The sequence below is a fragment of the Euprymna scolopes genome, chromosome 22 (assembly GCF_053919585.1).
Source record: "Euprymna scolopes isolate OS-2025 chromosome 22, ASM5391958v1, whole genome shotgun sequence".
Taxonomy (NCBI): domain Eukaryota; kingdom Metazoa; phylum Mollusca; class Cephalopoda; order Sepiida; family Sepiolidae; genus Euprymna; species Euprymna scolopes.
This window is the reverse complement of record NC_136503.1, coordinates 83,329,372-83,345,510: the sequence shown is the minus strand read 5'-3', so window position 1 is coordinate 83,345,510 and position 16,139 is coordinate 83,329,372. Positions and strand designations below refer to the sequence as shown.

The window sequence follows — 16,139 nt, the reverse complement described above, 5'->3', positions numbered from 1 at the left end:
GAGATTGAGTTATTTTCAGATTACAATGAAAGCGACCCCCCCCCCCAATTCCTTGCAACAACAGAGGTGAACTCCTCACCTTTTTGTAAATAAGATTAAATTTTAAAGCAATTAAATGCAGTGGTAATTTCACCATACACTCCAAGTGATGCAGCAGTAATAAAAGTGTGTAGAGGGTGGAGTGGAGAGCAGGAGGATGTGGAAGAGAGAAGAGCGGAGAGAGGAATACAGGAATAGTAGAGAGGAAGGTGGGGAATACCAGGAATGAGAGAGGGTGGCTGGGAGGAAGGGGATAGAATGGATGTAGGGAGGGCTGTTAGTTATGACATTTCAGCAGAATAGTCCCAGCAGCAACAACAACCACCACCACCAAGTGCGGAAGAGAGGGGGGGGGGGTAAAAAACAAAGAAAAAAAAAGGAAAAAGAAAAACTGACTTATGCAAGTAAATTGATTGACAGCTTAATTAGAAATGGAGAGACAAAAAAAAGGAAAAGAAAGAAAAACTAGTGATAAACGCTTCTACCTGTAATTAATAACCAGGTAACTTACAGACCCCCCTCCTCTCATCACTTATAGATCTAATTCCAAATAATAAAAATATTACCAAACAAAAATTTGTTTAAGAAATGAAAGAAAGAAATGAAAATCAAGAGACGTGGGAAAGAAAGTCATAACATGATCGTCTAGTGTGTGCAGTTGACATCTAGGAGCAAAGTGTAATATCTGTTTCATCTTTTCTCTCTTCAGTCAGTCAGGTGATTTAAATTTGTTCCAATCGGGTTTGGTTATTTTATGCCATATAAACCCTTTCGGGGTTACTTAATGCCGAATCCAGTTATTTTCATTAAGTTTCAAGTTCGTTATACCTTCAAATATTTATTCATAGTGTTTGGTTTGATTGTTTTGTTTTATAATGTATCCACTCTTTTCAGGTTAATTAATGATAAATTCAATAATTTTAGAAAAAGGTTTTATGCTTCAAGTTCTTTACGAGGAGCATGCAATAAGTAATGACCCTGACCCACTTCCAGTTGTCTGATCTAGCTGAAATTTTGCATGTGCAATGATTTATATCTCTACAGGTTATGTGGCAAATTACAGCTCTGAAATAATTGCGGTTTGTTTTACAGGTGTTTGAACCGAGTCAGGTGTGAAATGGAGTCTGTTGAATGTCGAGCAGTGATCCAGTTTTTGTATTTGAAAGGATGCACACCACAAGAGACTTTTGATGAAATGAAAGAAACTTATGGTGATAATGCCCCATCATATGACCTTGTAAAACGCTGGCATTGTGAATTCAAACATGGCCGGAAGTCTGTGGAAACAGCTCCCAGACCTGGTCCCCCCCCCTTCTGCCATTGATGAGGCACCTGTCCGTTAAGTTGAGGCTTCCATTTTGGAAGATTGGCGCATTACTATTCGCCAAATAGCCCAAGATGTCAAGATTAGTACAGGGTTTGTGGAAACTATCATTTGCATATGCATAAGGTGTTTGCCAGATGGATTCCAAGGTTGTTCACACCAGTCCAGAAGCGAAAACGTGTCGAGTGCTTGAGGATGAATTTGGAGATGTGCCAAGAAGATGAGTCAAAGTTTTTCAAAAGACTGATTACACAAGATGAAACCTGGGTTCATCACTATGATCCAGAGACCAAAGCCCAGTCAATGCAATGGAAGCACTTGGACTCACCACCTCCAAAGGCAAGGGTGCAGCCTTCCGTTGGCAAGGTCATGCTTACAGTCTTCTGGGACCAGGACGGAGTAGTGATGACAGATTTCCTGGCAAAAGGTACCACAATTACAAGAGCCTATTATGCTTCACTTTTCAGGAAATTAAGGGAAGCTATCAAAATCAAGAGGCGGGGCAAGATCAGTAAAGGTACCCTCCTCCTGCAGGACAACGCTTCGGTCCACAACTCGCATGTTGCCAGATCAGAAGCACGGGGCGTGTGGTTATGAAATCCTCCCCCATCCTCCCTACTCTCCTGACCTTGCATTCTCTGACTTTCACCTCTTCCCAGCCATGAAGTTGTTTTTGAAAGAAAAGAGTTTCCAAGATGATGCAGCCTTGATTTCTGAAGTCACGTCGTGGTTGGAGTGTTCTGCAAAAACGGTCTCCAGAGCTGCATCAAACAATGGGAGAAATGCATAACTCTGGGTGGTTCCTATGTAGAGAAAGACTAATAACTGTGCCAAGTTTCGTTGCTCTACTGCTATGGGAAGTGGGTCAGGAGTATTACTTATTGCACACCCCTCGTATATCTTCAAATATTTATTCATGGTGTTTGGTTCGGTTGGTTATTTGATAGAGGAAAATTGTTTTGTTTTTTACTTTGCATGATTTAGTTTAAAAAAAAAAAAAAAAAAAAAATCAATATCAATGTTTGATGCATTTTAGTTCAGGAAACCAGTATCTTCAGACAGCCTAATCTGGAAGTATGGGAAGTTGGATTTTCCCAACATTAAAAAAATGACCTCGTGTCTAACTCTGCCCTTGTGGGAAAATAAGCAAATAGAGGTTTAATTGAAACCATAACAGTTCTATTGTGCTTAATTACAAACTCATATTATTGGAGGGAAAAGTATGAACCAAACTGAACTTTGCTAAAGATTAAATATTGACAATTGTTGTATAATTTTGACACGGTAACAAATTGTAAAGTATAATTGGATATCTACAAAATAGGCATTTTAAGTATGTAATTACATTTCATGTCAAAATTACTAATTTCCAAAATTACAAAAAAACATTGTTATTATCCATCCTCCATTTGAAATAGTGAAAGTGAAAAAATAATGGAAATAAATTAGTTTGTCATACAAAATAGACTAAACCGTTAAAAGTGCATTATTCGATAAATTTTATTTTTTATTATTTTTCTACTTTTGTAAATTTTACTAATTTCAACATGACAACCAAATACGTGTTTTTATTTAACATTCATTTTCTTGATAGCACAAGCACAAAATGCTTCAAACAAACTACAACACTCTCCTCTGTGTGCAGTTTGTTTATGTTGTATAGTAACACAAAAAAAAAGAAAATAAACATTAAAAATGGCTGAAATAATGCTAAAATAAAGAAGGTAATAATTACCAACATAAACTGATTTGAAGAAAATTACTATCATTGCTTTAGCGTCTATTTTATGTATAGGACAGCGTTCAGAAATTTACTTTCCATCTAGCCTATCGCTCGGTCATTATTATAACTAAATGGATTTTCTTTTGAAGTAATTTGCTTAGTTAAGGCAAGATTTTTATAAGCCGAGACGCCCTTCTGGATGAGGTGATGGAGATCAGTGCTTTTATCACGATACAATCTCAAGGTTGATTGTCTACTTTATACAAGTTGAGAAATTAGTCTAAAATTATGTATTATTCGGATTATTCAGACTGTTTTTCTCATCGGGAATGTTTTAGTCAGTGTAATCTAACATTCTTCAGGTGTATCGTGTCAAAATCGGAAATTTTCCGGCCTAACTTGAGAATCTTTTTGTCAAACTCTGGGAATCTACACAGAATTTTGAACGGAACCATTTATTTAATCCACAGGGATACCATGCTCTCGTTTCGTCCCCCATAACTGGGTAGAAGTCCTAAATAATTCGTAAGTGTATTTTGGGCGTCGCCCACAACCTCCAAAAAAGTAACTTACAACTAAATTTTACCAAGTATTTTATCCACTACACCATGAAACATGGCATGAAGAACACTGAAGGTGAGAAAATAGTCTGAATAATCCAAATAATATTCACCAATATTTATTTCAAAAATTAAAAAACAATTATATAATTTGTTTTACTTCTTCCTGACCCATTTGCATTAAAAAAAAATTTTGGATTTAAAAAGAAATTATAAGCCTTTAAAATTCACACAGATACTAATTCTGAGCCAAGCAACCATCTTTGTTTAGTCAGTAACATAAACAAAATGGCTGCTTTAACCAACATCATTATTTGTCTACTCAAATAGCTTTTTCCCTCAGACTGCTGAACTTTGAAATTCTCTCCCTGGCCCTGCTTCCCTGACTTTACTGACATGCAGAAATTCAAATGTAATGTGAACAGACATCTTGCTGCCCAACTCCATAAATAGTATATCCCTGCAAATCTGGTCCCAAATACACCTTACAAATAATTGGCCCTGTTCCTTGTTTGGGGTGAAACATCAATAAAAAAAAAATTAAAAAAAAAGACAAAATTAAACTGATTTTCCTTTGACCCCCCCCCCAACAAAAGTGTTAGAAAGTAAAAAAAAAAAAAAAAACAAAAAAAAAACAGTTGATCAGCAGAACACAAACGTATAGAAAGTAAGGTTAATAGAAAGACAATAGGGATGAAGTTGCACACAAAAGCAACTGAAATAGAATTGTTAATCAAGGTGTGGCAGTAACTTGGACCAAAAGATTGGACATAGTGGTCGATATATTTAGAGTTAGTTTACAGACTAGGAGTAGCAGTAAGCTTTGCGACAGTTTGGGACAGTTAAAGGCAGGTTGTGTGTTCAGAGCAGATAGGGAGATGAGCTAACATTAACTGATAAAAATAGGTCTAGACTAATGATTAAGATCCAAATGTTAGTGTGTAGAGGATTATTTTCCACAATGGTGTCATATACACACCAAAGGCCCAACTGATATTTAGAGAATGTGTCGAAGTTTGTGTTTCAGGTGTTGGAGTCTTTTTTGTTTCTTTTGCATTTTTATATTTGTGAGCCACTGCGCATTCCCTCAGCAATCAGCAGTGTATGAGACGACCACACAATCAGAAAATAAGATGAAAAGAAGACGACAACATATGCGATTGTTGTCAAGCATGGGAGCATGTTATTTTATTTTTTTCAATTTTCACTCCAAACAAAGCACAGTGCCACTTTGAAGTAGGGGGCTACTATCAGGGGCATAAGTTACAGGGACATTATGAAGGGAGAGGAGTAGAAAGATGTCTGTTCACATTGCACTTGAACTTCTGCATGTCAGTACAGTTGGGAAAGCAGAATCTCGGAAGGGAGTTCCAAAGTCTAACAATTCTGGGGAAAAAATTATTGGAGTAGAAGGCTTTCTTACACTTAAGCATCTCTACTGTGTAGGGGTGGGATTTAGCTGCTTGTCAGGTTTGTCAGAGGTATTTATGTTGAGGGGGTACAAGTGCTTGTAGTTCGTCAAAGGATTCACCATTAAAATTGTAGAACAGGCAGAGGGAAGCAAAATTTCGTCGATGGGATAGATGCTAAAGCTTAGACAGTTCAAGACCTATCAGGTTGGTGACTCTTTTGAACCCTATCCAGAAGAGAGACTAGTATCAGATGCACCAGCCCAATGTGACAACAATACTCCATACATGGGCGAATGGTGACCTTATAGAGGTACAGGATACTTTCAGGCGTAAGTAGCTTTCTAGCACGGTAGAGAGAGACCCACCTTCGCAGCGGCCTTCGCTGTGGTCACTTTTTTTTTTATAGGTGATTAGGTGTGAACAGACTGATATTAACAAAATAGGAAGTTGTAAAAGATGTTTTAATAAACATGAAAAGCCAAGTTTGTGAAATTATCAAAACTGACGTGGCAGGTCACCCAAAACCTATTGAGACAAAAAGTTCCCCATTTAAAATTATTTTTGCAATCAAACTGAAGTAGGAATTAAATTTCATCAATTATTAAATGAAGACAATATTGCACAAACAGTTTATTTTATTGAAAAGGTTTTGACATTTTAGAAAATTGTCAGCGTCAAAGGAATTCATAGCAATATTAAGAAAAATGATCCACTGGATAATGTGATCTCAAATCTAAAATGGTGGAAACTTTATATTTCATCCTAATTTGGAAAAAAAAAAAAAAAAGAAGAGAAGAATGCAAATAAAACAAATTAAACCATTAACAAGAGATACTAGTTTAGCTATTAAACAGACATGCAAGTAACTGATGGTTTGATTGTATGTAAATAAATCAACAATTGTAAGCTGCTCCCTAATAATAAGTGCTTATTAACTTATTGGATTTAACTAAAATTCCTTACTAATATTTATTATTTAGTAATAATTTTGGTCTTTACATATCCGATTACGATCTCTAATTGTGGATCCTAGTTACATAGTTTCTAGGTTTGATATAAGTATCACCTCAGTATTTACATAAACTTTAAAGGGTTGACATTTTTTAATATAATTCACAAATGAGTAGGTAAGCAAAAAATGTTTTCACACTAATTTTTCAACTGTATTTTGTTTAAACAAGCTGACCATGCTAGGTTCTCCTCCACAAGTGAAAAATTTAGTTTCACCATGACTAATGTTTGTGCAAAATGTCAACAAAATTCAGCGAGATGCATACCAACCTCTACTGACCAGCAAGATGCACATCAACCAGCGTTACTGCATTCTTTACAGATTGTTATACCCATCATCTTTTCTTACCGGAGCAGCATTAATATTGTCTTCATGCAGCACAGTTTGTTAATTGTTTAATTTGATAGCGTATCAACCCTTTTTTGAGACATTAAATGTTAAATTTATTCATTTTGGTACCAGGTTTTATACTTTAAATAATACTACCATCTTCAAGTATTTATCTGTATAATTTGCAGAAATATTACAGACAAGTGCATAAAAATAAGATTAGTATGGAAAATTTCCACATAGGGTTAAAAACTTAAGTGTAAAGTGGAATTTGTTCATATCTGGAATCGCCCCATATTAAAAAAACAAAAAGAAAAAAGAAATTCATGATATACCTACCTATGAAAAAGAAATCTATGATATACCTACCTATGACAAAAAAAAAATCATTTAAAAAATTACGTAAATTGATCAAGTAGAAAATCACTTTATGATGATTAACAGAAATTTGTAGGTAATTAACATAAATATTCAACTTGGCCTTCGGGACAAGATCAAAGTGTAGTATCTGTTCTTCAGATGCTGCACTTAAGATAATTTGTACCAGTCAATGGAGGGGAAACCCTCTATACTGGGACAATTATTATTTTTGGTAACCAGAGTGCCCCCTTTTTGCCTACTTTTAGGGGAGCTGGTTTTTACCTCACATTAAAAACGGCCTTGTGCCTAATTTGCTCAGTGGGGGAGCAAATAAACACCATCTGTTCTTCAGATGCTGCATTTCAATTTCTTGTTCTTTGTCAGTGGAGGAGAAATCCTTCACGACTGAGACAATTTTTATTTTTGTTCCTTTTCTCCACGTTAAAAAACGACCCTGGTGTCTAACTCTGTCCCGTGGGGAGGCATTGTAAATAGGAACATAAATATGCAAGTTTGAATTATGTTGAGTTATCTCCTTTTGTTTTTTTGTTTCTTTAAATATTTGTAAAATGACGCACAACATGGTCATTTTTAAGTTATTCATAAAATTTGTTTTATTTAAAAATAAAACTACTTGATCAATTTACATGATTTTTGGAATATGAAATTTTTGTTTAATTGTGGATATGTACATCATACATATCTTATTTTTGTTTATCTATTATTTTTTTTAATATAAGAGAATTTTAAACAAGAGCCATGGAATTTTCCAATAAAGAAAGTCATGTATCCTGGCTGTGATGTTACGAGCACAGAAAGCAGGAAAGGGAATTTAACAAATTGGTAGAAAGAAATCGTTGATTTGCAGTCTACTTCTAAATTGAAAGTGAAGAGGCAAATTGATTTCTTCTTTCCTTTATGGTCAACATTCAAAATATAAAGAAATTTATATCGAAATTACCAAAATGTTAATGTTTTTTTTATATGAATAAATGAGAAAGATTTGTGTTATGCGTTTACAAAATTAGAAATGAAATGTAATTTAAAAATTTTTTTAAAATCAATCTTCCAAGTATTTAAAGTAACAACTTTTGCAAAACGATAATGAGTTAGGGTTAGTGTATATATATACTACTACTGCTGGGCGCCATAATGCCAGCTGAAATAAAAAAGACTGCTCGGCGAATTGAAAAGTTATCCAACAAAATCGGGGAAAGAAAGAATTCAGTTGTGTTCAATCAGACATGCTTGAATAATAACTTGCTGCCAAAATATACAAATATATATAAACTACAATCGATGATATATCAATGTTTGGACGATTAATCGGAACCGGAAATAGTAATGATCAGAACTTTTGAGGGCGTTGTAATTGGAAATGTGTGCATATTTTCTGATGCCAAAAACGATTCTTTTAATTGTTTAAAACTTAATTCTCTATTATACTATTCTATGGTACTAATGGTAAATTGATAAACATTTAATTGCATTTAAATCTATATAATTAGAAAGCTCAAATGACCTTGTAACAGGTGTTGTAACCCACTTCCGGTTGCGCATGTGTACATGAACATAAAACCCATAATAGCGTAAACAAATAAACAGAAATCGCTACTTTTGCAGAATTTGACCTTTCTTAGAAAACATTCACACATTTTCTTAAATAAATAACCCCAAAAATGTTTTTTTTAAAATTTGTGTTACAAATAAATAATCAACGCGATAATAAAACATTTTTTTACTGTGTACGTTTTCAGCGTCCTAATTGTTTTTTTTTTCACGTTTAAATTAAAAGATATATTAAAATTTGAAGTTAACTTTAAGTAGTATGGTATCTGTTCAGTGCACATTTACCTATAAGTATGGCAAATCACTTATAATTCAATGGCTGTAAATTTTTTTTTTTTTTTTCAAAAATAATTATAAACAGAACGACTCATAGAAATCTATCTATATTCTTTTTTCATTTTAATATACTTTCATAGAAATGTTTCTGTTATGTCACAAATAACTATTTTCTTTACGTCACAAGTGTCACGCTCATACATTAATTCCATAGCTAAAATAAAATACTGACCTAAAGGGTCATGGGTAGTCTAGTTACTATAAAACTAAAATTTTCATACTTCTCAACAAGTGTATTTTTACGTTTGCGAATATATATATATATATATATATATATATATATATATATATAAGAACGAGTAGTTAATATAAGCTCCATCTCCTATTTGGTTTTATCGAGCTTTTACATCTGGTTGAGATTACTTTATAAATATTAATTTTTTAATATTGATAATTTACTTTAGTTTTGCCATCTTGGATCATTTTGGTAAACTTAACTGTAATTCTTATTTTTTTTAATATATATATATATATATATATATATATATATATATATAAAGACAACTACAATACTTAGGTTTTAAAAAACTCCTATTAGGAGTTTACAACAGAATCATTAATTGTATTGGAATCAGGAATTTAGAAGCGTATCGGAAACAAGAAAAATATTGGAATCATCCCATCACTAAGAACTGCATGAAGCAAGAAGAGTTCATGATGATGAGCTTACCTTGATGTCAAAAAACATAGAACATACAAGTCGATGTGCCGGTTCCATGGCTACTAGGCAACGAGATTTTTTGTTGTAGTCAAGACGCTTCATCCAAAGAGAAACGGGTAAAACTAGTCCATTCTTATCGATAGCATCCACCTAAAAAACAAAAAGATGTTTATTAAAAACATAATATAAAACATACATATCTCTTCATAAGATCATTAATCATTTTTTTGAACCAATCCAAATAAATCAAAGGAATAAAATAAAAACAAAGATAAAGAGAGAAAAAGGATCTCTTGATGGACACAGTGTGCTTGCTACTGGAACTTTGTTACATAGTATGCTTTTTTCTGGTGACACTGTATTTGATAAAACAATGTGTTTGTCCTGAGATTTTTATTATGTGGTAATCTTTTCCCCAACAATACTTGCAACATTGATCTTGAGGAAAAATGTGCCCATGACTGGAACTTTATTACATAGTATACTTTTCTCCAACACCACTGATCTTCTGTGAAACCTGTCTTCTATGGTTGGCCAAGTATGCTAGTTACATGTGGTCAATATGCATAAATACCTAATAAATGCAATGGGAGCACAGAGAGAAATTGGTGCTAGTATGATTACTTTACCACTGTCAAGGAAGAGTTTAGCTGGAATGTGTATGCAATGTGATGGAAGTGAAACCTCACTAGTGAGAGTTGAGACTAGGTGTTGTATGGAAAGAAATACAATGATGTGATGGATATGTAATGCAAGTCTTAAAAACAGGCTGAGTTATGATGGCCTCAAAGAATAACTAAAAAACGTGGACAGTATAAGGAAATGTGCGCAGAATAAGACACTGATGGCCATGTTGAAAGAATAGACGCAAGTTCTTGGGTTAGTAGATGCAGAACAGTTAAGTTCGATTTACAATGGAATGCCAAGTAAAAGGATGTGAGGAAGTGATAAAGATGTTGAGTGAACGAGGGATAAATAAAGACCAGGCCAGAGATAAACCAATTTCTTAAAGACATGTAACACATGCTTGTAAAAATGAACATTAAATATGATAATGTTCAAAGTTTCTGCTTCCTTCACCGACAGACATCACACGGCCTGAGCCAAGTCCAACAAAAACGATAAGTTTCTCAATCAAAGTATATTGTAACTTTATTCATATTGCACCAAAAATTACAGGATTTCGATATGACGGCATTAAAGCTACCTAAAAAATGAAGAACAACAAAATCACAATGAACGGAAATTCAATTCAGTCACAACTAATGCTTATCCCTTGCAAAAACTGTTCTACATAGACATTAAATTAAATAGACATCCCACAAAAATAATTCCTACATGTTTAAACATTTTAGCTTCTTTCATGAATGGACAGCACACATTAATAATAAGGACGTCTATTTACTGCTTTTCTTTAGACGGATTGAATGTTCGAAGGGAAGTTTTCTCCTGAAACATCAAAAATTTTTCCACCATTCTAAATTTTATAAATATTAAAATTTTAAGATTTATTGAAAACTAAATAATAGTGAAGATTAATACCACAAATATTATCTTCAATTATTTTTATTTTTTTTCAGCTTCTCTTTTGCCATTCTTTGAAATATCAAAATGTGTTTCACCATCCTAGACCATTATCTATATACGTGATATTATAAAGTGGCCCTGGGGTGGATTTGAGCCACCACGTGCTTAGAGGGGGGGGGGGGATAGACAAAGAAATCGGAAGTATCCTACAATAGACAAAGGGATAGGAGATGGCTTAGAAAAACAAAGAAAGAGGAAATATCCTACAATCAACCATGACAATAGAAACCTATTGATAAAACAGAAGGGCAGCTTCCGGTAGCCAGGATAGGTTGGGCGACCAGTGATACCAACGTAGAGGGGACATTCAGTTGAGATCGAGATGCGCGCTCAAGAGCGGATGGAAGTTGAACAGTCAGTTGACAACTAGATGCGCTAGACGTCGTATGGTAGTTGATAACGACTACAGTGTGACATTTAGAGTTGATTGTGAAACAGAGATAGACAAATGTAACATCGATAGAACAGGGGAAGACACGCACACTCACAAGTCCAACAGTCAATTCATATGTGAACATTGGCGTTTGTGCTTTTCCTTTGTTTGTTCATATTTCTACTTTGTTAACTGCGTGTGTTCTCATCGACAGTCACCAACGGGAAAAGGGCGATCCGGCCAACAGAAGAACAGTCGAACGAAAAATCCATGGTACACGACGTTGGGAGTCGGTGATCTGATGAGAGAGACACACGTTGGGTTACATATATATATAAATTTGTATTCCTGTCTGTTTATTCACAAGTATACAAAAATCCATTAGCTTTTCTTAGTATTCATTCGTAAATATACTATGATTATTGCAAAATATAAGATTAAAGAGGTGGCGTCATTTGCACATTACATTAAGGAAAATCGACTTTATTAAATAGCAGTGTATTAGTTATTGTTTATATTGAAGGAATTATTTTAAGTGTTCTATTTAAGTTTATTATTTAAATTTCATTTATATTGGTAACATGTTTAATTTATTTTACCGACATCGATTTTTTTATGAATCGGTTTGAGTTAGTTCCCTTAGGCACGAACGGTGTTCTTTTTTTTGTTGTTTTCTTTTTCGGCGGATATTAAAACAAAAAACTTTTTGGAATTAGTTTAAATAAAATAATTTCCGTGATTTCACAATTAATGTTGTGGTCCAGTGAATTTTTATTTTAAAATAAATAAACAATTCAATTCAACTACGATTATTAAAAAAAAAACAAAAAAACTTTCATTTACGTTTTTTTTTTTTTTACTAGTTTTTTTTTTCTTCACAATTTTTTGACATCGTAACTAATTTTTTTTTTTTTTCTTTTAATAACGCAATAAGTCATAACTCATCATTTTCTAACACAAATTCTATTTTGGTATTTTTAAAACTGAATTATTTACAGTTTGTTTTCGTTGCAACAGACCGTAAAGATAAATCTTTCTAGACTGAGGTAGCATAAAAGAAATTTGCTTAAACTGGAATATAGTCATAAAAAGGTGCTCAATATCCGAAGAATAACTTCTCTTCATATCCCTTCTGTTGAAATATCTGGTGGAGAGTTTGTCACATACTTCTTTTTTCAGGGGAGTGAGGGGGGAGATTATATTTTCGGGTTTTCATTCGTTCTTTTATTTTTGAAATTTTTGTTAGGGAAACGATGGAGTTGACATGTAATAATGAAAAGCTGCTCAATATTCTTAGTATAGCAGGTGTGGCCAACCCGAACTTCATGTCGACCTTGGCAACGCTGGGTATCCATGCTAGTTAATTATAAGTCTCATATGCACTGATATGTGAAAGATCTATCAAAAAAATAGATAATTGTGGCGATTAATACCTTAAAAATTGTATTTGATTATTTGCATTTATTCTTTCTTTCACCATTCCAGTTTTTTTGCAGTGTTATCAGACTTGGAGATATTTTCAAATTTTCACCATTACGGAATTGGTATTTATTTTGTCCAAGTTTTTTAAAGAATCACTTTTATCTTGATATAACCATTATTTTTGTCAAAATTGGAAATATTTTCAAATTTGAACCAGCTATGAGTAAATAGCTCCACTGCCTTATGGATGCCTTGAGAAAGGCAAAGATTAAGGAAGTAAACCCTGACAAAAATCTAGTTTAGAGCCCTGATAGGCAGTTGGTGAAGTACAGCAACACGTTTCCTGTAGCCGAGCAGGCTCTGGCCATATAGACTTGCCTTTCCTTCGGACTTTGTCTGCAATGCCAAGAGGAGGACCATGATAACTGGACAAACCTAGGTCCAGTTTTCACTCGCCAATGCCTGCATCTGGAGAGGCAACTCCAGCTTTGACTGTATAGCCACAACACAACGCTGCAGTGCACCAGACTAGATGGAAAACGCCATTATCTCACGAGAGGTTTCCATCATCATATCAGCCTTCATAAATACCAACACACTTATTTACCAGCAATGCTTCAAATAAACTACAATTCTTCTTATTTATGCAATGTTCTTTTCATTTTATGTTAATTTGTTTAAATTTATAAAACATACGCATTAAAAAAAAAAAAAAAAAGTCTTTTAGACTTATGAGATTCAAACTCCAATAATGACATGGTATTTACCAGTCAGTTTTAAAACCTACTACCTTAGTCTATATATTTTTATTCAACGGATCGCACGTTTTAATTTTCATACAAACAGATAAATTATAAAAATACAATAACTTTTTAAAAGTTATTGTATTTTAGTTATTGTATTATTGAATTTAGAGATTGAATCTTTACAAATCTATCTTTATCAGACGGAGTACTATAGTCATATTTGAGCTGGTGCATCTCATTCCAATTTGAGGGTTTTTGATAAGGTGCAGAAAAGTATTTAAGTTGCCACCCACCCTTTCTTCTCTGCATCCTCTCTCACAGACATGATATTGCTAGTCTTAGTCTTTTCTATAAATACTGTTATCGGCATGTGATCTTCAGAATTGTCTGAACTACTTCCTTTGTTTCAGCTCGGGTCTAGTGGTCTCCATCAGTACAGCTTCCTATTCAAGTAGCTTCTTTCCAAGAACTACCAGCTGCTGACTGTTTTCTCCCTATTTTAACCTTGGTCATTTCAATAGTCATTTCCTATCTTTGCAATAATAATCTTTTGTTGTTTTTAGCTCTTTACATCAAATGGCTTCATACCTTGTCAGGAACGATTTTCAATAAAAAAAATGTCTACTTGAGTAACAGACAGACAGATTACATGCATTGCCATAAAAACAAACGAATAGAAGGAATAGAAAATGGAAAAGAAAGAAAAAAAAAATAGCAGAATCTTGTTGCTGAGAAGAACAAAGAAAAATAAAAAATTTTATATATGTACTTATAGCGTCAGTCTTTTCAAAACTAAGCTCAATAGGCATCTCTTGTCTTTGCAATAATAATCTTTTTTTCTTGTGAGTTCCTTATATTAAATGGCTTCATGCCCCATCTGGAGCAATTTCCATTAAAAAAAAAAAAAAAAATCACCTAAAATATCACCAAATTTAAGATTTCACATTTGTAATTTTAATATCTCATAACATGACTTCCTATTTCAGTAGCTTCTTTCTAAGAACTGCAGGCTTGTAGAACTATCCCTCAACTGACTGTTTTCCTCCTATTTATAGGCTTCATCAAGAGGCATTTTTTGTTTTGCAATAATCATCTTTTGTTCTTGTAAGTTCCTAACATCAAATGGCTTCATGCCTTGTCTGGACTGATTTTCATAAGAAAAAGTGAATAAAAAGCAAAAGAGTCTGTATATAGAATCAAAGACATGCGGCCACTTACCACTTTGCCAGTAATGCCGATTACTTCTCCATTTGGTTGAAGGTACGATTCCATGATTGTCTTTTCATCTTTCTTTTTCAGTTGAATTAAGTCGATAAGACGTTTGCGAATCATGTCTGCTCGGTCGTATCCAAACAGAGCACACGCCATTTCATTGGCAGTGAGAATCTACAAGACAAAAAAAATTAAAAAATAAAAATAAAATAAAATTATAATGGATCTACTTTAGAGTAAATCCTTAGCTGCAAATAAGTGAATGTTAGTATTTAAACCAGTTCACCACTTAGGTAGGATGTGACACAAGGTTGGTTTAATGTGGAAGGGGGGGGGAGACCAGTGGCTTCACTAAAATCATGATGATATATATATATATATATATATGTTACAAAAGATCAAAACAATATGGTCCCAAATCTAAAAGTGTCATAGCAATTGAGAATCCATATACAGGGAAACATAAACAGAGGCTCCTACTTCTCTTTATTTTGGCCTTTAGTTCTTACATTCCATAGCAATGTTTCTGACAAAGGGGGAAGAATTACTGTTTTCCTGGTCGGAATATATCTATTTTATTTTTTATTTTTTTTTACTTTGAAATAGTACATATATTTTTGTTATTTTTAGCTCCTTATATATATATATATATATATATATATATATATATATATATCTCAAGTGGCTTCATACCTTGTCTGGAATGAAAAAAAATTATATATATGTACGTACATACCTAATTTTAGAGATATAAAGATATGTATTCATACGTGTGTCAACAAATCAGTTTTCAGCAGTTGATCTCTTCTCAAAACCAATGTTGTATTTGTAATCAGCAGGTTACTATAGATGTTTAGGTCACAGTTTACATATATTTTTATGGTTTAGGGTCATAAAAATAACTGCTTGTAGATTTTGTTATCTCATTTTTCCTTATAGACACTGGATAATGTCACAAAATGATGACACTAAAATAGGTTGAAAAGCAAGATCCTTTATGACATCATATATATTGAAGTAACAAAAGAATGACCTCATCCGTTTAAACATAGAAGGCCTGATATCCATTTATGTAGTTAGTAACTGTGTGTGTGTGTGAGAGAGAGAGAGATGAGAATAAATGAAAACACCATCATCAGGATTAATATCAGTTTGTTTTCCTTTTTCTTGTGCCATCATGTCACTAGGAAAAATAAAATCTGTGTAATCTTCAACGGTGAAATTTTCAATTTAATTTCAATTTCAACAATGTTTACATTGAGGAGAAAAAAATCCTTACTAATTCATTTCATGTTCGAGCAACATGCACCTCCCGATTTTAAACGTCGGGTAATTCTTAATGTCATTCCGACAACCGAGGAACTTGTCTCCAAATGAGGTATAGTTAGATTGGAACCTTGGTCATCTTTCCAGGCATTATATCCTCTTTTGGAAGGTGATGGTTTCCTTCACATTAAACTGATTGTGTCACTC

The 16,139-nt window shown here is 33.5% G+C and overlaps 1 protein-coding gene across 1 annotated transcript in view; it reads right to left on the bottom strand.

The window, feature by feature from the left end:
- LOC145243726 (PAS domain-containing serine/threonine-protein kinase-like) overlaps positions 1–16,139 on the bottom strand; it is a 112,979-nt gene that overhangs the window by 24,497 nt on the left and 72,343 nt on the right. The window contains exons 5-6 of the mRNA XM_080106778.1: positions 14,673–14,840; positions 9,336–9,476 (exon numbers count right to left, since the gene is read on the bottom strand). Coding sequence (XP_079962904.1) covers positions 9,336–9,476; positions 14,673–14,840 — 309 coding nt within the window. The remainder of the gene's footprint in view (positions 1–9,335; positions 9,477–14,672; positions 14,841–16,139) is intronic.